The sequence below is a fragment of the Cyprinus carpio genome, chromosome B19, assembly GCF_018340385.1.
Source record: "Cyprinus carpio isolate SPL01 chromosome B19, ASM1834038v1, whole genome shotgun sequence".
NCBI lineage: Eukaryota > Metazoa > Chordata > Actinopteri > Cypriniformes > Cyprinidae > Cyprinus > Cyprinus carpio.
The window spans coordinates 1450107-1475574 of record NC_056615.1 but is presented as its reverse complement, the minus strand read 5'-3'; the positions used below and the strand labels follow the sequence as shown (position 1 = coordinate 1475574).

General features: G+C 36.6%; 1 protein-coding gene across 2 annotated transcripts in view; it reads right to left on the bottom strand.

Annotated features, from left to right (window-relative positions):
• Window positions 1–3558: 3558 nt before the first annotated feature.
• LOC109110822 (DNA topoisomerase 2-beta-like) overlaps window positions 3559–25468 on the bottom strand; it is a 35796-nt gene continuing 13886 nt past the window's right edge. For both annotated transcript variants that reach the window (XM_042745553.1, XM_042745555.1), the window contains exons 9-35: window positions 25129–25230; window positions 24872–25009; window positions 24451–24589; window positions 23225–23382; window positions 20565–20690; window positions 20337–20447; window positions 20143–20248; window positions 19944–20053; window positions 19731–19823; window positions 18683–18797; window positions 18386–18507; window positions 18028–18176; window positions 17376–17607; window positions 16493–16627; window positions 16198–16398; window positions 15578–15773; window positions 15247–15338; window positions 14529–14684; window positions 14209–14292; window positions 13916–14113; window positions 12881–13034; window positions 12620–12787; window positions 10105–10285; window positions 9267–9349; window positions 9082–9171; window positions 6283–6581; window positions 3559–4091 (exon numbers count right to left, since the gene is read on the bottom strand). In XM_042745553.1, coding sequence (XP_042601487.1) covers window positions 3930–4091; window positions 6283–6581; window positions 9082–9171; window positions 9267–9349; window positions 10105–10285; window positions 12620–12787; window positions 12881–13034; window positions 13916–14113; window positions 14209–14292; window positions 14529–14684; window positions 15247–15338; window positions 15578–15773; window positions 16198–16398; window positions 16493–16627; window positions 17376–17607; window positions 18028–18176; window positions 18386–18507; window positions 18683–18797; window positions 19731–19823; window positions 19944–20053; window positions 20143–20248; window positions 20337–20447; window positions 20565–20690; window positions 23225–23382; window positions 24451–24589; window positions 24872–25009; window positions 25129–25230 — 3900 coding nt within the window. In that variant the 3' untranslated portion in view covers window positions 3559–3929. The remainder of the gene's footprint in view (window positions 4092–6282; window positions 6582–9081; window positions 9172–9266; window positions 9350–10104; window positions 10286–12619; window positions 12788–12880; window positions 13035–13915; window positions 14114–14208; window positions 14293–14528; window positions 14685–15246; window positions 15339–15577; window positions 15774–16197; window positions 16399–16492; window positions 16628–17375; window positions 17608–18027; window positions 18177–18385; window positions 18508–18682; window positions 18798–19730; window positions 19824–19943; window positions 20054–20142; window positions 20249–20336; window positions 20448–20564; window positions 20691–23224; window positions 23383–24450; window positions 24590–24871; window positions 25010–25128; window positions 25231–25468) is intronic.

Here is a 25468-nt window from a genome sequence, read left to right as displayed (position 1 = left end):
TCTGGGTGATAGTCATATGCTGATATGTTTTTTGGAGATCTGTGAAAATGACAAGAGTCTGGTTCACTCAAACGCACATTGATTCAGTGACCAGAATTATCAAACTCCTTTACATATTGCATCTTTTTTTGCAGTAACTCAATGGGACTTTGCAATTTTTTACAGAGCGACTGACAAGCCAGTTGCACTGCAGCGAGCACATTGTACATTCATCTCTGTGTGCATCATTAGGGAATCTTGTTGTTTTGTTTTGTTTTATTTTTTCAACTGAAACAAGTTTTTTCTCAGACAGGGTGATATGATGGCCTTCAGCTCTGATCAGTAAGTTGCAGCTCTGAAGAGCTTAATTTAAACTGATCCTGAGTTTGTAAAATACCTCTTACTGAAACACAAGTGTCGCTGGATTACCGTCTTTACAACGGGACACTGTCTTTGGCTGATTAATGATCAAATCCAATGCTACGTTTCTTAGAAAGTGAAATATAAAGGCTTCATGTGCCGGCTGTTTGTCTGCTTGTAAAGCAGTTTGTCTGCATAAAGACGTTTTAGTTTTTAAACTCTCATTGCACTTATAAACTGCCCTCCTGAGAGTACAGGAGACAGATGTTAGTCATATTATTTTTCATGAATTGCTGTCCTTATTTTACATTTATGTTCCTTGGATGGGTGGATAATTCTGTGTCATTTTGTAAATTCTAACTTGGAACTAAACTGTAATCATTTATCTAATCATTTATTCAGATTAAGTCTTTGTTTACTTTTGTTCTTAAAGGGACAGTTCACCAAAAATTAAAAATCTGCTATTTGCTCGTCCTCATGTCATTTCAAGGCCATAGAATTTTCAGCATGAACATTCCATGGAGGGAAATACATCGTACAGTTCTGGAATGACATGAGATTTGCATATTAATTCTCAAAAAGGAAAATTATGACAGAATTTTCATTTGTGGATGAACTGACCGTTCTATGTGAACACACATTCCCCTTACTACACATCTCAAGAGAGAACAGACTCATCCGACTGAGAATAAGAATGACAAACTCTAGATGATATGCAGTATTTATCTTTTTTTAATTCATTTTTTCATCACATGTAGATTAGAAAACACGAATGTTGTGGTATGTCTTTTGTCTTAAAAAAAAAAAAAAAAAAAAAAAAAACCCTGAGGGCAAGTGCTTTGTTTTTGTTGGAGCAGCATGTGTCTTTGAAGTTAACAAATGAAACAGCTCATGAATGTCTTTATAAAAACCCACGCCACCCACAATTCCCTCACACGTCTACAATCAGCACTCATTAAACTGTAAGCTATGGAAGCTGTATCCTTTGAATTATGTAAACATTATGCTTTGTTACACAGAGAAAAAAAAAAGTTTTTTTTTTTTTTTTCTTCTAGCTAGTTGGCATTGTGTTTGATTGAGTTGAAAATATCTAGCATAACTATGTCACAAGAGATTTTCAGAATTCAAGTTTAAAACTTGTTTTTAAAAATCGAATTCGGAAACAAGGGTTATCAAATGTGTCTTGTTTTTCTTTGTTAAAATTACCTCGCATGGACCGGCTCGATCCGGGTCCGGCCATCTCATCTGGATTGTTCAATAATGCTTTATGCTGAATGTGATCTTGTTCTAAGCTTGTCATGTGTCATGGCAGAGATGCAACCGTGTGCTTATGTTTTTTTTTTCTGGAACATCTTTTTGCAGTTATACTGTATGCCGATACAGTTTTACTACATTTGTTTTGTTGGCCTTTGTACAGAGAAACAAGCGATGCAGTCATAGAAGTCAATTATCATCCAGTTCGATTGATTTTAGATCTCTTTATGAGCTTACATGAGCTCTGAACCCAGTGAAAGAGCAGAAAGATCAAAACAAATGTACACTACACACTTTTCAGATGGGAAATGTTCAAATCATCAAGCTTTTCATTGAACCCCAGTCAACTGGCAGTCAAACACTCTTTGACTCCAAGGCCCAATTTATCCTCTGATGGAACAATCCTTTAACAATTAGAAAAAATAAATAAAAGAAGCAGCTCTTGAAATCATCTTGAAGCATGAAACCATCTGTTTGTTTTTAAAAACTCTAGAATCTAGGATAATGAAAAATCAAAATCATAATATCACTAATAACCAAAAAACCAAGAAACCATTTAAAAATTCCTAAATTCCCGTTTTGCTTCTGTCTTGTTTGGACATTGCTTTCGTTCATGTTTACCATTGCCTTTACATGAACCCTTCTGGCAAAACAATAAAAATGTATTTATTTTAAAACGTTTGGGGGAGGTATTTGGATGGTCACTGTATATAGTATTGGCCCATGACAAGGATGCAAGCACAAAGTGTTTTCATTTCAATTTCAATTTTCAATTCCAAATTTCCATACTTTTCCAGACTCAAATTTCCAAGCCTCTCAGTAGATTTTATATTTAACATAATGATTCATGCAGAATTGTTTTCAGCCTTATATTTGGTATATAGTACAGTCATCTGTAAATATTTTTATTTTCTCAGGGTTTTTTTTCATTGATTTTCTTGAAGTGACATCATAGTCAGAACAAATAAAAAAACTTTCACAAAAACAAAATTTACTTTTCCCTGCCCTAGAAAAAATACACACACACACATAAAAATTTTCATCATTACTAATCAATAAAATTTATTATTAAAAAAAATAAAAATTTCCTTTGTGCCATCTTATTATGAAATAAAACTTCTCTTGGCAGGTCTTTCAGCCAGTTCTATCAAACCTTTACAATTAATCCAGAACATGGCTGCAAGATTCATTTTTATTAATAGCTATTTACTAATATTAATGACCAACAGCTGCTTGCATAAAATTCAAGGCATTAATGTTTGCCTACAAAACCACCACTAGCTCTGCAACCCTTTACCTAAATTCATTACTTCAGACTTATGTGCCTCTAGAAGCTTGTGTTCTGCAATTTAACCCCAAATAATTGTTCATCCCAAAGAGGCACAAAATCACTTTCACAGACTTTTTCATTAACTGTTCCCTCCTGGTGGAATGACCTGCCCAACTCAAACCCAGCAGCGGAGTCTCGAAGAATCGGCTAAAAACACATCTCTTCCATCTTTATTTGATATTCTAACTCTAGCACTCTCTATTCTGATTCTATTCTTTATTTTAAAAAAGCTGTTTTTGTTCAATTCTTCTCTTTGAAAAAAAAAGTTGAAGTTGTCTAAAGCAATGTCTTTGTGTCTTTGGAGAACTTTCCTATGCAGATCACCACTTATGCATCACAATAATACAACACAAGAAAAACATCCACATAACACTTCATCAATCCCTTTCAACAATATTTTTAAACACTATTTTAACATTTAGATCTGAAAATTACTAACTAAAAAAACTCAATTCAAATTTGATCATATTTAACCATCTTAACATGTATAATTGAGTCTGTACCACCATTCTAAGTTTGTTATTGAAAGCACTATTTAAACGTCAACATTTCTGTGGAAATAAACAGCATGTCACAAAGCTAAACTTGAACCCAACACCACTGAAATGCTATAAAAAGTTTAGGAGACCAACAAATAATTTACATTTCATGTTTATTTCCAAGTCGTCTCAAAAAGGGTAAGTCGTCTCTAACGCTGAACCAGTAAAATGTGCTAAAGCACAGCAGTCTAAATTTCTAAAAGCTGCTCAGGACAAATACAATTTAATGATAAAAAACAACATTGTCAATGTATCATAACAATAATACCAATAATAATAATATAGCAATAACAATAATAAAAAGAGTAAAACAGCTACACAGTAGAAAGAATTCAACATCACAAGTGAAAAAAAAAAAAAAAATGGAGGGTAAAATGTACAAAATTCTGCTGGGCAGAGGACAGTGAACCTGTTCTTCAACAAGCATTCTTCTAAACTGAGAGAGAGTGTGTGTGTGTGTGTGTTTTCTATTCAAACATATCGTCGTCATCATCGTTATCAGATTCTGCAAAGTATTTGACTTCTTTCTTGGCTCGACCGGATCGATCTCTGCCAGAGTCCAGACGGCTGAAGCTGTTCATGCCTGCATCGTCATCATCTTCATCTTCAGACGCTGCCTTCTTTGGTTTCTACAAACACACACACAACATTGTAAGACACTGCACTTCTCCTCATGGGTAACTGCAAGCTCTAGAATTTAGATATTTAGACAATTAGTTAAAAACACAGTTCGTACTTGAGTAACAGTGTGCAAAAACCTATATGCCTCACAGTCCTATAGTTTAGAAAATATTGTGGTACTGCCGTTATTTTGAAGCTTTAACTGGTACTGGTTTGAGCACAAGCCTGGATTTAATTTTAATATTGTGCTGTAAAGTATAACAATCGCCTGACCGCTCGCAGTGCAATTCTATACTGTCACACTAGCCAAAAAGTGAAGATGAATTAAAACTAAAGACTTTTTGACTACTTCGCATGACTAGTTTGTATTTTATTAAAGAATGTTCTATTCTTTACTTCTGGAGTTCACCATGGATGCTACATTTAACACAGCAAATATTCATTGTAACTAATACTATCCTGAGCTGTAGCGTGCTTTTTCGCAAATGAAATAATAAAATGAATAATCATCAGTCAGACTCTCTCACGTCACAGAGTTGGTGACACTAGCCAAAGGGTGTGTGGAAAAGACAGCGCTTCTACTTCTGGAGCTGACCATCTGATGCTGCATTAAACAGCAAATATTCATTAAAGAAATTAATGTGTTATTTTTCCCACCCTTAATTATTTTAGAATAAACATACTAACATCACACAAACTATCTGAAATAATACTATCCTGAACTGTGGCCTGCTAAGCATGTTTCCAAATCAAAACATTTGTGCTATGTGTTCTAATGGATGTAATTACACCATATTTCCTATTCTGCATTATTATTTTTAGGGCTGTCAACTGATAAAAAAAATAATCATACAATATTGTGAATAACAACACCTAACATTAAAAGTTGTAACCATATCATATGGAGCACAAAACCAGTCATAAGTAGCACGGTAGCACTATAGCAATATTATACATTGTATGGGTCAAAATTATTAATTTTTCTTTTATGCCAAAAATCATTAGGATATTAAGTAAAGCTCATGCTTCATGAAGATATTTTGTAAATTTCCTACCGTAAATACATCACAACTTAATTTTTGATTAGTAATATACATTGCTAAGAACTTAATTTGGACAACTTTAAAGGCAATTTTCTAAATATTTTGTATTTTTGCACCCTCAGATTACAGATTTTCAAATAGTTCTATCTCAGCCAAATATTGTCCTATACCATACATCAATGGAAAACTTATTAATTCAGCTTTCAGATGATGTATAGATCTCAGTTTCAAAAAATGGACCCTTATGACTGGTTTTGTGGTGCAGGGTCACATATGTGATTCTATACTGTAACACACGCCAAACTTCTATTTTTTTTTTTATCAAAATAGCTGAAAATAATTAAACAGCAAACATTAATTTAGTAATATTTTTTCCCACCCTAATTTATTTTTTTTTTATAATAAACACATTCACACAAATGATATTATCGGCATTACACAGACACAGCTTACAGTAAGGGTGGGCGATATGAGCTAAAATTCATATCACAATATTTTACACTGTCCAGGCGATATCGATATTATCAAAAAATATAGAATACCCAAGACATGTCACTCATATAGTTTTGAATGGGGAAAAATGCAACGCTCAATATGGCCGCTTAAGCCCCGCCTTCTAAATGAAAGAGCCAATCGCTAATCGGTAAAGTCTGCACGTCACTGCAGCTGTATATTTTAACCTTTTATAACTAGAAAAAGTGAGGGATCGGACCTGAAAAGTCTTTTTTTATTGTGCCCTTTGTTTTTCTCAAAAATTGCAAACGTGCAACATGAGGTAGGCCTGTATGAATTAAATTAAGTTAAATATTGTGTGTTTGAGTTGGCCAGTGGTTCCCAAACCACTGTTATAGGCGATTTGTGCTCTATTAGTTTGATCTGTTACGATACTCTATGTGTTTGATTACTAATGCTTGTGTAGTACGGCATTGCACACAGAGGCCTCGACTCTTTATCGTCATTTGTGTTAAAATTTGCAAAGCGTACTAAATTGTACAAAACTATATAAAAGCAAAATTTGAATTCATAAATATATCTCGGTATCCACGGTATAGCAAAATCCATATCATGGTACAACATAATACCAGTAGACACTTTTATACCGGTATAGGGCCCACCTCTAGCTTACAGTGTTTTCAGTAGAGGATAAATCACTCACCCTGCTGGAGGCAGGCTTTCCAGGCTTCTTCACAGGGCTATACTCATCCTCCTCTGAGCTCGACTGCTTCCTCTTCCTGCCTCGACCTTTGCCGCCCCCTTTCGGTGCTGCTGGTGCTTTTTTAGTGCCTGTGTCTGAGTCTGAGTCCAAGAGAACTGTTTCAGACTTCTTGGCTTTTGCTGGAGCTTTCCTCTGTTTAGGTGCTGTGTCTGAGTCTGAGTCCAAGAGAACGGTTTCAGGCTTCTTGGCTTTTGCTGGAGCTTTCCTCTGTTTAGGTGCTGTGTCTGCAGGTTTCTTAGCTGGAGCAACATAACAACATGATTTCAACAGACTGGAAATGAGCTGTTCACATTTACTCATTAAGAGCGTTAAGATCTGAGCTGGTGAGCTACACTGGCCCCGTACACACATGCTAGTCAAGTATATATGTTAATTTAAGACTGAAACGGGATGTTGAATAAAAAAAAAATGTTGGGTGAGACCAGAGGCCAGTTGCATAAACAGTCACCATGTTAAGACTGTGCCTTAAGAACTAGTTTGACTAACTGGCAGCTTACCAAGTGGATATTAGTCTTGATTCTCAGATGCAAATTAGATCAATCTACATTTTTATGTAAGTGACTTTAAAAAGTTGTGAAAGTCTTGCAGAAAAAATGAAGTGTCTAAATTTTAAGACTAGTCTAAGCAGTTTATGCAACCGGACACAGATTTTCTCCATCAGGATTTGACTGGCTTATACAAAGTGGTTGTGCCGTTACAGTGGATTGTGAAATTATTTTAGAGGAAAAGACTTATTACATAAGTCTACATTATTACATTTTGAAAAAATACTGCTAGGAAAAACAGTTTTTTGGTTGCACTTTATTTAAGGTGTCCTTGTTTCAGTGTAATTATAAAGCACTAAATACATTTAAGTACTGAGTGATATTAATAAACTATGTGTACTTACTAAATGGTTAGGGTTAGGATTAGAGTTTGTTTGGCTGTGAGTTACTTGCATGTAATTTTGCATAATTCATTGTTATTATAATAGTAAGTACAGGGTTTCCCAAACATTGATTTATTTGTGGCGGCCCGCCACAATATCCACACTGACCACCAAATATCCATCAGCTCCCACGTCTCACACACACAAACGCAACTTTAGCACTATATTTAGCAACTTTCAGGCACTTTTAACAATGTTTTTTTTTTTCAATAAAATGTACAAACTGACAAGCCCAGCGACTTTTTTGGATAAACCTTAGCTATGGTTCAGTTGGAAGATGTGGCCAGGTCTCACTGTCCCGGGGCAGTGTTGCCTCTCTCGGCGTCTGTTCTGTGCAGCGAGCGGCAGTGCATTCAGCTGACCGCACCACAGCAGACCGTCAGTAAATGAGTACAACACAGCATTTCCAAGCACCTGTCGCTTACTAGCTGTTTGGACTAAATATGAAATATGAACATAGTTCATATCTTAATATTCACATATTAAGATATGAATACTCTATGAATACTCTGCACTGCATGTGACAAAAAAGTAATATAGCCAGAACCAATGCATAGTCGCTCTTTAGTATAGATGTCTTTTATCAGACAATGTAGCGATTATAAATCAAGATTTCAGGAGTAAAGTGAGAGTGACTCCTGGTTAAGATGTAGTATTAATGGGTTGTGTTTAATCACTATTTATACTTGTTTTATGTATGACAACAGGAAATATATACAGTGATGGCCAAGATTATTAGAACACTAGTATTTTCAGCAGCTAAAAATTATTATTTATATTAATGTTATTTCTATCTTTTGTTGTTGTGTGTCAGTGGGAAATATCACTTTACATTTCCAAACATTCATTTTGCAATTAATTGTAATAATCCAATTAAATTTTTGTCTGACAACAGCCAGTGCTCCACACAGAGATGTGATCTGATCATCATCAGTCTGTCTGAGATTAAATGAAGAAACAGAACAAACTGAGACAGACTCAATCCAGAAGAACTGTGTCTCCAAGACTTTTCAAGAAACCTACCTGCAAAGCTCCCTGAAAAACTCTGCTCAAGTGCACCGAGGGCAAAGACTGCCTTAAACACAAAAGATGCTCACACCAAATGTTGATTTAATTTAGCTAATAGAAGTTAACTGATAAAGAAAATCTATTCATGACATTATTTTTGACAGCATCCTCATTTTACAGCATTTTTACACAAGTGCCTAAAACTTTTAACAGTACTGTAGCTTTGCAGGTAGCTTTCTTAAAGCATCTTGGAGACGTTGGCACAGTTCTTCTGGATTGAGTCTGTCTCAGTTTGTTCTGTTTCTTCATGTAATCTCAGACAGACTGATGATGATCAGATCAGATCTTTGTTTGGAGCACTGGCTGTTGTCAGGCCAAAATCTCACTGGATTATTACAATTAATGGCACACTACTGACACACTCCGCAAAAGATAGAAATAACTGACTTAAAACCATTTTTCAGCTGGTGAAAATACTAGTGTTCTAATAATTTTGGCCAATAAAGCTGTTTATGGGAACAGCTTTATTGGGCATTCAGTTGAATTTCCCTATGTGACAGTTCATAGAGTAGAACAGATCTGAAGTGCCAAAACTTGTCTGAACACAAACCTGACGCAACGTCATAAATATGCAAATTATTATGTGACGTCACCTGCCGCCACAAGTCTCACGGATTCCTGTGAGAAACACTGGTGTAACATTTTTTCTTATGGCACTGATGAGTTGTTCACAATAACATGAAGCACACACGTAAATGAAGCAAAAAGGATCAATTCTGAGTTGCTCATTGGCGGTCAGGTACCTTTTTTAGCTGGAGGTTTGTCAAAAGCAGAACTGCTGGAATATGATGAGAACACTGGACCCCTGTCATCATCGCTGTCTGACTTCACATCTGATGAACAAATACACATTATTAACACATGTACTCACATGTTTAGTTTAGTTTCTTGCTGGCAGAGACACGATAAACCACCACTGGACACATACCGTCATCGCTGCTCTTGTCAGCAAAGGCAGCTTTAGATGACAACACCGTCTCTGGATCCTTTTTCTTCGCTGGTGAAGTGGACCTGAAAATGAATTCATTAAAACTGAAATGAGCTGCATTCATATTTGATTGTCACCTTCAGCATGAGTAAATGCATACTACATAGTTTCACTAAATGGGTGGATCTCCCAAAACCTATCAAAAACATACAATTGTCATTATTCTCAAATTACAGTTTTTTACTGTTTAAGTTTTCATTATTGTAAAACTACATTTGTTCTTCAAATAATATTAAAACAATTACTTATAGTAATACAATTATATTTTTATTTAAATCAGCATAAAGGTAGTACAACTAATATATAAATGAGTAAAACTTTATTTTAAGGTGTCCTTGTTGCACATTCCATGTACTTATGATAACAATAAAGTATGCTTAATTACATGCAAGTAACCCTAATTCTAACCCTATCCATATAGTAAGTACATTAATATTACTCAGTACTTAAAGGTATAATTACATTGTAACAAGGACATCTTAAAATAAAGTGTAACCTATAAATGCATAGTAAAATTTAAATAGTAAAAGTAAACAATTTGTATTGTATAAAGCACTATAGAAATTTGACTTAATGAGTTTAATTTTTACAGTACAGATTTTTATGAAGTATATATTTTTTTGCATTACAGTAATAAGAAATGTGTTTACTTGTCATGAAAATGCAAAGCTCTAAATGGTCCTACTTTGTTTACACAAAAAATGCTGAAATATGAACCTAAAATGTTTGTGACCGGCTTTGAGAGATTCACCAAAAAGTGAACATATAGACAACATACAAATGAGTAAATGTTGTTTTTGGAGGGAAAATGTCATCGTCATCATCTTCATCGTCGTTGTGTTGCTCTGTGACTTTACTGGAGCGAACTGGTGATGCTGAAGCATCATTCTCCTGTTCTTCATCACCGTCCTCCTCTTCCTCCTCCTCAGAGAAGTCAAACGTGTACTTGGCCTTCACAGCTGTGAAACAACACACAACACAAAACAATTTAGGTTAAACATTTGTGAAGCGTCATTTTAACACGATATGAGTACGTTACTTTTGTTGCAAAATACTCAATCTAAAAATGTTCACACATGCACTCTGCACTATTTTCAAAAATTCAATATCATCTTTCAGGAGCTGGTAATTTTTTAAGATGTTGAATGGGTCATTTCGTGTCAAATCGAAACTTCACCGGCTCAAATTTTTGTTTTTGCTAATATTATTATCCAAAGAAACATGTATAGTGATGAAAGCCAAAATATTAAATGTGGTGGATGAATATCTACTGAGTAATCCACTATTTTGTAGAGGGTGGTCAAAATGGCCATTTTCACCTGAGATTTAGAGCCAAATTACAGGGGGTTAAAATGACTTCAGAAAGATTGCAGCATCATGTTACTTTTACACAGAGATTGATAGGTCTGTTAGTAAAATCCTTTGACTTTAGCTGTCTTCGTTGCATCATGTGTAGGGATGCACCGATTGGATTTATTTTTTTGGCCGATACCGATTTTAACAAACAACTGCAGATGATGGAATGTGTGCTGAAGCACGATACTACGATATTTCTTCAAAAGCTGATCGTGGAGACAATTTAATCGTGTCCACAATCAAAAAACCTCATATTGTACACCCCTAGTACAGCGTTTTCTTTACTCCAAAAAAAAAAAAAAAAACCATGAAGAGATTCTGGTAGTCTATCTTGCGCTTAGTCATAGCCAGAGCCATTGAGAAACACGGCTTTAGTCATAGCCAATAAAGCATAATCTTTTATAGATTTTGACCAAATGTATTAAACGAAAGAAAAAAACTGTCAACACTTTAAAGACATTAAAGTATTTTTTCAAGATATTTAAAAATGTTTGTAGCATGGATAAAAATAAAACGCTACTCAGGCAAGCGTTTTGAGAGGAAAAAGCAGCCTAAATTAGTAGGCTGTAAGTCGCATTTTACTATTACATTCAGAAATAATGTAGGCAAAATAACGGTAAATATAGCAAAATGTTTAAACATTACTAACACAATTAGGTTATTTTAGTTGCCTTATCTGCAAAACAAATCCTCTAAAGTTGTATTAAGCCTAAATATGAGCATAAAGCCAAAACAAATTAATTTAAAAGCGAAACTGAAGCCTATCTCTCTATTTATTCTGTACGAATCCAAATGTTTGTTCCTTATTCACAATGTATCTGGATGCTAAAATATTATTTATTATGTAAACTATAGGCTTTGTTCTTCACTCACATTATCAATGTACAACATCATGCTTCGCAGAGGCTATATCAGCAGTGAGGCGCTGGTCACGCTGAATGGCACAGACTGTACTACGGACTATATAAACTGAGCAGTGTAACTTTTTACGCTTCTTTAACTTTATTTTATTTTGATAATGAACAGGCTGCTACGTCAAATTAGCAGAAATATGTCTGTGTGTGTGTGTTTGTGTGAGATGCCAAACGCGATCACTGCATTGTTTTCCCAACTGGAAAACTCTAGGTTACAGACTTTACATTCCATCTAGACACTACAACTGATCGTGCCACCGAGTGTAAGCCCTCTTTCTTTTCTTCGCTACCTCTTGACAAAAACCTCTTTGGTTTCTTTGCTGGCTCTGCCATGGTGTTGGTTTGAGACTTGCATAATAGATTGTTTCGTCTTATAGATAGCTTCTGGCTAACTCCACCCAGGCTATGAGGTAAATATGACGTATGCTGTAAAGCAGGTTGCACTCTTCCGCTGGCAGGGGTACCGACCCAAACACCAAACTTACGGAGTGTGGTTTTAGCCGACAGGCGGCTGCTCTTGTTAAGAGAATTGTCCAATTAAGAGTTGTTTGACCACTGAAATAATTTTAGAGACATTATTTTAAGTTCGAAAAAAAAACTGCAGTGTGGCTTTAATGACCTTTTAGATATTGGTTCTTAACAGACTTTCCTATTGGCATCTTCATTTTTAAGGCCCTATATGGTTCAGTTCCAGAGATACTGGGATCTCAATACGGCTCCAGGAGTAAATTGTGTAATTGTACACATTTCCAATGGTCAGAAACCAAATGTGGGTCTGAAGAACAAATAAGGTTGATACTAGAGATGTATCTGGCTGAGTTGCCACGAAGTGACCCAAATATGTTTTTTCCATCACCCTTCAGGTGAACATAACAGTCCAGCCCACTGATATCCATGCAAATATATATGGTGAAATATATCGGCCTACTGTTGCATGACATGAACCGTCATATCACCAAAGCCTGATTTAAATGACGAAAACATTAGCATGACAGAAGTATTGATGGAGGCACACACACACACCTGAGGCTCTCCTGTATGAGGTGTCTCTGGGAATAACAGGTTCATTTTCATCCAGCTCATTGTCGGAACGATCATCATCAACTTCATCATCATCTGACCACGGATTTCTCTTCTTCACTTTCTTAGCTGGACTTTTAGGAGCTGCTGGCTTCCTTTGTCTTGGAGCACCTGAAAGATTATAATACAAATAAAAATATTAAAAACATAAGCCGCATCTGAAAGTAAACTGAAGTTAAACAGAGTTCCAGTATTTATTGTTACCAGGTTCCTTCTTCTCTCTCTTCACCCGCGGGGCTTTGGGTTTGGCTCCTGGATTGGGAAGGCCAGATGGAGAAATGAGGGAGTTCTCTCCTTCATTGGAGCCCAGCGCACTGTCGTCATCAAACTCCAGCTTCAAGGCAGCATCTACGTCAACCTGACACAAACACACACACATCTTTAGACATGCACAGACACACTACCAGACTTTTATTAGCTGTGCTTCAGCCTATTTAGGTATAACTGATATAGACTATTCTAGACTATTACATAAACTGATAACAATCACAATATTACTATTGTTTATCACAAATAAGTGATGTTATTATTAATAATACATAATTTGTCTCACTTTAGTTTATTTGACAGTAAAGCACAGAGTGAATGTAAGTTAGGGTAATTACATTAACAACATCAATGTCTGTAAGTGTAAAGAAACTCATTGTTCTGCACCAGCTGGACATACACTGGTTATAAGTCTAGGCTGGATGTAAAATGCACCTTACGTCCCGCATAGAATTAATCTCTGTTGCACCAAATAGGCGTAGTGCTAAGTAAGGCATATACGTGAAGTGTAATGAACTGTAATATTTATTGTCAATTCACGCAGGATAAGCGATATATAGCAAATCGTCATACAGCAAACTGCACACTGCCAGCAGAGGTAACTGACATAACACCAAATTTATTTCTGTTTGTAATTATGCAGGGAATGTTAAATATGTCTGAGATTATTCATTTGACTCATTTGGGGCACATCATTCTCCTTCTATGAAACCTGTAAACCGCATTCACCGGTACCAACTCTATTGCGGTTTGCCTGCAATGCGAAGGGGGTTGGCTTAAACCAACATTTATCATGATAACCACAGTTAAAATCATGCATTTTTTCAGAAAATACAGTACAACTGCATTCTATTACTCCTGTAATACATTTATATACTGCATAACTATATTTACAATAACATTCAGTATGAATACACTACATTTGTTGACCGATATAGATTTAGCTTCATCCTCACACACACTCATCGTTACCTTCTTCTTTTTGGTGAGTTTCTTGGAGGCGTCGGCTTTCATAGCGAGGGTGACCTGTGGCTCTATCCTGCGTCCAAACGGAGAGGGCAGAGTTTCCTCCAGATGCATCTTCTTCACTTTAGGTTTGCCCACCTTCCCTTTCACCAGCTTCACGGCCTTCCCAGAGTTCACACTCTCCTTCTCCTGCTCCTCCACACGCTGGAAGACAGACGGAGAGAAAACTCTCACACACTTCATCACACGCATCTCGACTCAACCCGATCCTAAAGCCGATGTCTATGAAAGAGACTCACATCCAGCTCCTCGATGAAGACGGCCAGATCTTCCCTCCACAGATCTTCTGAATTCTTCCTCTGGAGTTCATTCAGCTCTGCTTTCTACATGAAACATTGAAGAGCAACACTCACAGTTAAGACTGAAGATTCTTACCCACTGCTTACACATCTTACCCACTGCGGGGTAAATCACAACTGCTTCGTGTCAGGTGGTTCTTTGCCTACACGTCGTGCATTAATTTTGTTTAATGCACAGCAAGCCGTGGGTTATCCCTCACAATATAAAACTGATATGAAACATTGAATGTAACACTGATGGCTGTAAGAGATATTATTACCTTCAGGTCTCTCTGCTTGAGGAGTTCCTGGACCTTCTCCTTGGTCAGACACCATAGAGGCATGTTCAGAATGTAGTTAAAATTCGGCCCAGAGGAAGAGCCAGAGTCCACTGAGCTGTCACTGTCGTTACCATCACCATCTTCATCCTCCAAAGACTAACATCATCATCATCATCATCCAACCAAAGAGAAAGAAACAGCGAGATATGAACAGTGAGTAAAAGTTCAAGCACTACAGACACTAGAAACTATATAATCCAACTTACTGTAATATAGTAAATATAAAAAAATTACCCCAAAAAATCCAACTTAGCCATCACAGTACTAAAATATTTAAATAAAAATATCCAACTTAACAGCCATCTCATCACTGACGGTCAGGCTCAGGATTGTTCATATCTAAAGCACTGTCTATACTTTCGCCTTCCCACTGACTGCATGCACAATTCAGAGGCATTAATCAAACAAATGAAGTAGTTCTGCAGGACAACATCAGATCATATCGACAAACTTATGAAAAAATACCAAATGGTTCTTTGTAAGCCATAATCTTCTATGACTTTTAGTCTTATTTATTTCATTTATTTTAGTGCAATATTTAATTTTATTGTAGTGGGTTTGGTCTTAATGCATAGACTTTATCTTAAGGAATGAGCTGACCTCTAACAGATGCATACGTACACAAAACTGTATCTGTCATCAGTGTTTCCTCACATACCTTCTCCTGGGCTTTGTTCCAGGCTGCAACGGGATCGGATTCGTATCCTTTTTGCACCAGCATTCGGATCAAATCTCTTTTTGACTTGTTCTCTGGTAAATTAACACAAACCATTAAAACACACTGAGAGCCCATTTATTTATTTATTTTTTAAACAGATTTTAAATGGATCTTCATTTATTTGTCCTCTGCAGTAAGGCCGTTATTAGCAGTTACACTGAAGTAGAGATTCAGATTTACCAACCAGAGAGATGAGAAAAAAACTATTTCAGAAGAGGATGCAGGTGCAAAAGATCTTAAAATCTGACATGCGTATGGATAAACATCTCACCGATTGATATTTTTCCTTCAATCTTCTCCAGCACAAATCGTGCCTGGTTGGAGAGTTTGGCTGCTTCAGCTCCCAGACTGCCCACCAGCCAGTCCTTCCTCAGTTTATAATAGTGCAAGCGCAGCTCAAAGAACTCCTTCAAGATATCCTGCACAGACTCATAGCGCTTCAGACAGCCCATGTGATCAAACAGCACCTACAGAGCAGAGATGAAAAGCATGAGGCAAATAGAAATCACATGACCGGTTTCACAACAAACCAAACACTGAAGATGCATTATTAATAATCTAGCAGTGTTTTTTTGCATCATGTTTTGGTGGATAGTATGTTTTAAAATTATTTCTCGTCATGACTTTGAAAACATGCAGCAATGTCAGGGATCATTTGATGAAGTAGATGAAAATAAAGTGCAAGTTGTACAGCGCTAAGCTGTCAATAGTATAAACTGCAGAACACTGCAGCCACAGCTACTTTACTCTTTTTATGTTTATAACGAGTCACACAGGTGCTGGGCTAGTCATCAGCGGTTTGTTTCCGCAGATCGTTTCTGGCCTAATTATGAATCGAGGTGTGAGATCGCCTAGGCTTTATTCGGGAGCTTCAGGAGGGGAGGTTCGTACCATTGAGTTGCAGGTGAGGGACGACTGCAGTTTAAAGACCTTGTGGAGACCGGCTGCCTCTGCCTGTGCAAGCTTCTCCTCTGTCATGCGCACCACAAACTTCACTGTGGTGTCAGTGTGGTACTCTTTATAGTCATTGATCAGAGGAGGAGTTTTATCTGTTCCTTGAAGCATGGGCTCCAGAACCGACTCCTTATACGCCTGAAAGAGAAAAAAGATGGCATTTCTGGCTTCACCAGCGTTCCAGTAAAGAGATCCAGCTTTATAACATCAAGACTTCTACAAGTGATCTTACCTGAGTCCAGGTGCGAACAGGAAGCTCAGTAATCTCAACAGTATTTTTGTCAAGGACAGACACTTCTCCGCTGACCAAATATTGGTTCTGTCCCAGCTCATGAATGGCACCTTTGAAGTTCTTGTAGCTGGGCAGCTAATAAAAACATGAAGAGATGCAGAGAAAGAGTGATTTAAACTTATTCTGATTTTGATGATCCCTCCATCCATCTATAGATATGGTATAAGATGTTTCCGTGAGCACTAGTGGCAGCTCTTTATATCACTGCTAGATAAGCTCTCAAGAAACAAACATGCTAAAACATTTTAACTTCCTTTAGTTTTAATATCGTAACAACACAGACAGAATGGCACTTGCACCTGTCTGCTGCAGAGAACATTGGCTAAACCGTTTCCAAACATTTATTTTATAACGTTTGCCATATTAACAAGAATAACGCACTGTTAGTGAATAGTTAAAATCGCCCCCTTGGAATTATAAGGTTCTATCTGCATTCCGAATAGTTCTGAGATACTGAGCTTCAAAGTTTTTGCATTCCATTCGACTGTGTAGATAGAACCTTTTTGTTTTTTAAATAAAAAGTCCCAGAATTTACACAACATTAAAAAATCTATCACATAATGTAAATAAGTTGCCACAGAATAAGAATATGTGATTGTGAATAACTCAATTTTTGACAAAAATTTCAGATAGAACCTTATAATTCAAAGGGGACGAAATAACTAAAAGCAGTGGACACTTTAAGCCTTGCACATTCAAGTTAAAAAAATAAGGTAGATACCAACATTAAAGTTTCTGCAGATATCATGGTATAAAACTGTTTTTCTGTCACATGCCTAGTAAACGTGCAGTGGTCAGGGCAAGAGTAAGGAAGAGGTCTTACCATGGGAAGAGGGTCCTGGTGGTTGAGCATACGGTTAATGTTGTTGACGATCTCTCGCGAGTCATAGTTGGGGATCTTGCAGGCCCAACCAGTCCCGATACCCTCAGCTCCGTTCACCAGTACCATGGGAATTATGGGTATGTACCACTCTGGCTCCACCTTTTGGTTGTCATCATACAGAAACTTCAGCAGGCTGGAGTCCACAGCAGGAAACAACAGTTTGGCCAAAGGACTGTAAGAAAAATATAGTGATTACGATTAATGTCAATCTATGTGATAGAAGAATGACTTAAATTAAACAGCATGTATTAAAATGTCAATAAAAGCATTAAGGCTACCACAACTACTCACTAAAATAAATTGATAATGAATATCATTGACAAGAAGAAATGACGACAGTGTAAGACGAGAGAGGACCAAGTCTACGACTTTATGTTGCTGATTTATGTTTATGTGTTTATATATTTTACCATTTTTTTTAACTTTTGCTTTAAAACGGTAAAAAAACAGCAATTTATTTTTTGGTTAAGAATGTAATGTCTCTATTTCAACCTTTTTCAGATACATGCAATGTTTTTGTTTTCATAACCTTCAAACTGCACATTGTTTGGAGGTATGACACCAGTATATGTCAAAACAATTAAAACCTTACCTAAGCATAGTGAAGATGTAACGAGGGCTGGCAGCATCTTTACCGCCGTTGATACGGGTACCAAACTGACCGAGAGGCTGAAGGATGTTGATATTGTTGCTACCCACAAAGTTCTGGGCCAAATTCACGATAGTCATCATCAGGGCTTGCTGCAGAAAGGTTAACATTTCTTGTCAGAATAAATGAGTATCATTATAATTGAACTTTTACAAATAAATAAATCAAATCGTGGTTTTTGATTCAAGAATGTTACATTGGTTTTCTTGATGCATTGATTAACAAGAAATCATCTGTAAATCGCTACATCAGTAAGGACCAAGAATAAAAGCAGCATGGCAAAGAAAGGCTTGCTACAAACTTCGCCGTGATGGTATGCAGACATCTCAGCCACAGATCCAGCCAGCTGGGCCACCTTGACTTCCCTTTTATCATTCCTCTTCATACAGGTGAACAACACCTTCCTCTGACCCGGCTTCAGACCTGCATACAGCAGATGAAAGCAGACATTAAGTTAAACCAACGACAAGCAGCCAATCTACATCAACATCACTTCAGTCATACATAATTAGGATAAGGAAAAAAACACTCAAGGTAAGAGAAGAGAAACCCAGTTCAACATGATTCAACATGTAAAAACGTAACTGAAGATACACACCATCAACAAGCGATGGAATCGAACGCTCATTGTCAGAATTGGAGAAAAGGATGAGTTCTTTATTGATGAAGTCATTGTAGGACAGGTGTCGTGTTGATGTGCCATATAGGAATTGCTGTGATGAGACAACAAGGACGTGCACAATGACTGATCAGACAATTATTCATTTCCTAAAAGTAGTCAGTAAGAAAGACAGTAAGAAAGAAAAGTTCAGTTTAAAGGAAATACAAGTTGGTTAAGACAAACCGTGAATGTTGGTCTTGCCAAGTTTAAAAGAACCTCAAACAGTCTTGACACTTGAAGTTAAAGTTAATTTTAAGTTAATTTCTGTGATTAACATTTGTAATTTTACAAATTAAAAATAATTAATGCAATTAATGCAACATCCATTTTTTCAGTTTCCAGAAATAACAATGCTAATTTCTTTTAAGAGCAGAGATAGACATCTTCAATACTGAAAGGTTTTAAAGAATTTCTTCAGAATTTCCTGAGAATTTACTTTTACATTTAGTCATTCAGCAGACGCTCTTATCAAATGCGACTTAAAAATGAGGACAAAAGAAGCCATTAAACTAACAAAGGAGCAATGATATGTAAGTGCTGTGATGAGTCTTTGTTAGTCCAATGAAGAGATGCATTGCAAAGTAGGTAGAATAGAAAAAGTATAGAGAACACTAGTGTTAGATGCTCATTTTTTGTTTTAAATAAATAAAAAGAAAACAAGAAGATACAACAAAAAAGAATAGAGAACACTAGTGTTAGAGTCATTTTTTTTTTCTTATAAAGTAGTTTATAGGTAGATTACTATTATATGCTGGTGTGTTTGTTTAGGGATGGAACTAAACTCTGCAGGACACCGTCCCTCCAGGACCCTTAGATTATGCAATGATTTATTCACAGATAGAAATCCCTCCAGATTTAAAGGGGGCTTTCAAACAGAACTCAAGATGCAGGGCAATACTTTGTTTCACTACTTCTGTTTAATAAAAGTGGTATGTTCACATTAAGAAACATTTATCTTTCATTTTTGTGTAATTGAGAGCTGTACCTCGGGCAGCCCATGCATCCTCCTCTGCCGTCTGTCCTCCATGAAATTAGTCAGCCACTCTTTCCTGTCATCCGTTTTCTTCTTACTGAAGGCCTGAGCAGAGTTCACACACAATGTTACCCAATTTGTCAAAAGCAATGTGCAGTTAATATCTGAATAAATGTAATGTTGCACCAAACGTAGTACAAACAAGACCAGTAGTGACCAACTAACCAGTGTGATGGCTGCGTCGTCTTCAGTGCCGTTGTACTTGAACATAATTCGATGTCTCTCCATGTCAGCAAAATATTCCTTTGCTTCTTTGCTTGTACTGGTACCCAAACCTGACAAATGTGTGGTAAACATATAGTCATGAATGCTGCTTGTTTTTAGATGCAGACTGTTTCAAATAAGTAGTAAGCCGAAAACAAACCTTTGTAGTACTTTATGTGCCACGTTTTATAATTTTCTGTGTGCTTCTTCCATTCTTCAAATTCTGGGATGCTGTAGAATGAAACTTCCTGTTTATTCTTATTGGCCTAAAGAGAAAAAAATAGAAACAAGTATAAAAAGCTGAATTGGTGAACTGATGAACAGAACACTTTCTTTATCGGATGACTATCATACCTTTACGATGGGTGTGATGAACTCCTCCAGGAAGGTGTGCTTGAGCAGAGATGGCCAGTTGTGATGGAAGAAGTTAATGAGAAGACCCTTGATGTGAGAGCCATCTTGATCCTGATAGTACATAAAAAACAGAAATGATGCATACAGGTATAGGGAACATCTCTGCGGACTTAATAGATAGAAGAGGCAAAATAATCAGTGAAGACCAACTAAAGCACATAATCGCACCTGATCAGTCATGATCATAATCTTTCCGTAGCGTAAGCTCTTCAGGGAGTCTGGGTCATCGTAGCTCTTCTTGTACTGGAGACCCACAATTTTAATGATGTTGTTGATTTCTGCATTCTCCATGATCTACAATCGAAACGAGGTAAACATCCAGTTAAAAAAAATAATAATTTGAAATATTTTCGGTACAGTGGGATGATTTTTTTTTTCTTTTTTATTGAATACCAAAGTAGAAACAGTATTGTGCCATTCCAGATGGGGAAACATGGAGTTTCAAATAATGTTACGCACACAGAAGTTCTGCACATTGCAATGGGTACAAAAGTGCTGCACTTATTCAGAGCATTCACACTGAACTGCAAGGATTTAAAGTGTCATGAAACCCGTTTCAGCACTGGTCTTTGACACCTTAGATCTGAAAAAGACTCCAGAAATGGCTGTGTAAAACTGTGGAAAAGTGGGAGTGTATAGGGTGGGAAGACCAATAAACAACCAATAAAACACAGTAAGTGAAAGATAACCTTGTTCAGCTTCCTAAAGTGCTCGTCACTCTTTAGCACTGCCCACGGCGCGCCTCCAGGAGCTCGGCTGTTCTCGAAGAGAATCTTAAAGTTGTATCTTTCTTTTATAAATATGATAAAACTAAAGACTCTTTGGAGATATGAAGGATGCAGTACTACTCTATAGGTACTCAAGATTAACATGAGACTGGGTGAAACTGTGTGTGTTATGCCCCCTTTAAAACAGAAAGAATACATTTACATTTAAGGCCCTGATATACTTCAAACGAAATCGAAGAACGAACTGATATGACGTCATTTCGAAACAGCTGACCAAAGCGAACTTTCTGGGGGAGTTCGACTTGGCTCCTAAACACCTTTGAGTTTCCATTGGTCCGTGGCGATTACACAGTCGGTGGGTGTGTTCTGAAACTACACCTTCTTTGACGTGCGTTTTATTTCCATTTTTCTGTCAGAAGTGCATGAGTCTTCTGCTTTGGGATTCTCCACTAAGCTTCACAGACTTCAGTGAACGAGCGCCGCCGTGCGCATGCGCGCCAAACAGACAGAGCTCAATGAAATAGGAACGCAATAATTCTGACTAAAATATACATATACATTTCGCTGAAATATTTGTAGTTGGACAATAAATATGTCATGTAGAATTTTAAACCTACAAGTCTATTTTATGATATCACTGACTGTAAAGAGACTGTAATGTGGTAACATAAATAGTCTAACACAACTCTGTGCTTTTGTTCTCGTTTATTTTAATTTTTAGTTAAGTGAATTTAACTTCCGCTTTAAAAGTCTTATTTTAGTTTTTAGATTGCAATGTTACAATGTAAGAATTAAATGTGATTTTAACCCTTTTTGCACATAATATAAAGGCTTACATGGTTATATTCACTTTATTTGTTTTCATAGCCTTCTATATATTGTTTTGAAATATATTAAATACAGTTTTTTAAAATCTAAATACAAAAACGAAAATACAGAGATATATACCGTAAATCGCAAATTGTTGCATTCATGATCAAATGTACCGCTGTATCAGTAATCTTATGTGTGCATATTTCATTTGAAAAAGACATGACATGCATGTATGGTGCTGGTTCATGTTTGCACAAGAGAATTTAAAATATGAATGAAACATGTTTGCTCCGTCCGGTGATGAACTATAATCCGCCCAGCAAATGTTGTTAAACTTACTGCAGCGTTCCTCGCAGAAACTGCTCTCTCATGCATGCTCCACGTGTTGTTACTGTAACCGACTATAGTACTGTTACTATGCTGTTGTTTTTGTGTGTAGTTCCTCTACTGTGCGCTGGGGGCCCTACCGGATTTTCTATGGCTTAGAGACGAGTGTTCATTCAACCAGATACGTTTTTTGTCCTTTATTTTGATAAATGAAATGCGACGGGTTGTTTTTGCAGTCAAAAAGACACAAAACACTGTAGTGTATTACATAGTGCATGAAAAACAGTCAATAAATGTTTTTCATGCACATGCTGTAATTATCTGTGGATTGCCTTTATTTTATATCAACACTTTGTAATGCACTACAGTGTTTTGTGTCATTTTCAGTTGAAGGACCCTCCCTTAAATTATTTTGTGATTTTGCCTTTTTTGAAAACATTTCACTGGGACGGTTACATATTAAATATTGTAACAGCTGTGTTTACAGAGATGAACTGACATTGCGGAAGCTCTTTCATCAGATTTGAATTCTCCGCTGTAAGACGACCTCATGCATAATACATTGCAGTAACTGTATTATTCATTCATGAATAATACTGAGAAAAGCTCAGAAAACTGATGACGTAGACGTGTGATCTCCAGCCACGGCAGCCAATCACAACTCCAGATTAATGCATATAAGTCAATTTTCGTGACGTTGGTTCAACTTTGCTTTAATAAAAATAATAAAAAAAAAATAAAATAAAATAAAAAAAAATAACCACTTTTCCCTTAATAATAGACATAATGAGTGCTGTTGTTTTGACTGATGTGCAACCTGTTCATATATGTTAACATCTCAAAAAATGTGTTTCATGACATTTTAACGAAGAGACATTTTAAAATCTTGTCAATATTCATCCTCAGCTCTTAATTTTTTATTATGGTTTGTTTTTTTATGTCAAGGTTGCTGGAGCTTACCTGTTTGTGTGTGGCCTCCCTCACGTTGAGCATCTTTCCTCTGAGTGGAAACACTCCGTATCGATCTCTCCCTATCACTCCTAAACCAGACACGGCCAGGGACTTGGCTGAGTCTCCCTCAGTCAGGATCAGAGTGCACTCGGAGGAGTGTTTACCCCCTACACGACAGAGACCGAGTTACTCACGGATCTGTCAGGCTTTTCAAACAGCTTTTTCATATTTACAGTAAGAATTCATCTGCCAAACACAGAAGCTGCTAAAATAAAACTGCAAATACCAAATGAAGATTTTTTCACATTCATGTTAAATACATGAATGTTTTCACACCGACAAAAACGTGTGGCAGATTTCCGCATGTGAGTTGCTTGTCTAGACCAGGAAGGCTACTCAAAGGATGTGGTGTAATATGCCATTTGCTTATCAAGATGCTTATTTATTTGTATTTTTTCTTTTTTAATAATCTTCTTATGTTGGCCTCAGTATTTAATTTGCTATGAGCTGATATTTGATATCACTGATAGCTGTTGCAACTTTCCATTTCTGACACTCGCTTGTCACAGAGAAAAAAAAGAAAGTCAAACAGTCCTTTTTTTTTACTGAGCTTGGTGTGAAAAGGTCTAAAAGGCATCATTTTCTTTTTGCAAGATATTATATTTTCTTCTGATTTTTTTTTTATTTCTTTTTTTTGATCAAGCATTTGGACATTTCTTGACAGTTTCCACAACATTGAACCAAACATTCAAATAACACTGGCAAACATTAAGAGAATTTAAATAAAAGTATTGCATTAGTCGATTAATCAATTAAATAATCAACAGATTATTAAATGATCAAAATAATCACTAGTTGAAGCCCTAGTTAAACTATTAAGGAGGAAAGAGATTGCATCCAAATGTGGAAGTAACTCAAATCTCTTTTAACATTTACTGCAGTTTCTGGTGCTGTTGTAAAAGACAGTGTTGAACTGCTCAAAATCCAACCACAAAGTTTTTACAGTTTGAAAAGTCTTTTGTTTTATTGTCTTAAGCTTTGGTTTATTGTGTGCCTTATGAAAATAAGTCACTTCATAAAATATACTGAGATGTATACCGTATGTTCCCATTCAGCCTAATGCAAAATACAGTTATGATTTTGGTCCATATCACCCACCCACCCTAACGAGCAGAACATGATCTCTGAGATCTGCCAATACAACTGTGACAGTGGTGTATCTGTCGTGGACTTACCAGCATCATTGGCGTCATCTAGTTTGGGGATCCCTTTAATCTTGCTGTGTTTGACAGAGGAGCATTTCTTGTTCAGCTGTGTCTGGGCCTTAAACTTCACCCAGTTCAGAATGCTCTCCACAATACCACAGTTTGTAGCCTATGATGGGACAATCAATCAAAATCAATCATCACCACAACTTAACACATTTTAAAGTCAGCATTAAATCAGACAATTCACTGGCCACAGCTTCAGTTTCATGTTGAGTTCAAAGCATGCAATTATTGTTGTTATGTCTATAAAGCCAGAAGCTCTTGACAATGAGAGGAACTCTAAAATAAAATGTGATACATTAAGAGCGAAGTGTTACTGTTACGATAAGTGCTACATTTAATGTAAGATAAGTGTCAGAATCATGATAGGAGATCATCACACACTTACAGCTCTGACGAATTTCTCAGAGAGAACACATTTGGAGCCAAAGCTTTTGGTCTGTAGAGTCATGTTCTCCTTGGTCTGGGAATCAAAGGTTGGGTTCTCGATCAGGGCATTCACAAATACCCACACATGGTTTTTAACCTGAAATTAAAAAAAAGATTCTCTCAGATCTGTTAAGAGACCAAAGAACCAAATATTCAAGTGTCGGAAAGTTGAATAGATATTTTATCATAGCAGTGTGTTGAACTGTAAATATACACCTGGAATGGTTTCACGGAGACTCCAGCTTTGTTCTTCTTCTTGACCACTTCAATCAGTTTCGCCACTATTTGGTCCACAACATAGTCAACATGTCTTCCTCCCTAAGATATCACACAGCTCATGAGTATCACAAGACTTTCTAAAAAGCATTTTAACACCAGATCAGTGATCAGAAATCACAAGTACAGCAGAAGTGCTGAGAAGACTGTTGCAGAGCATGCATTTTGATGTTTTTACTTTTTAGTGTTACAACCCTCTAAAAGTTGCACCTTTAAATTCAGCCCCTTTAAAGCACCACTGCCATCCCCAGTTACAGTAATAAACAACAGTGTTTCAGAG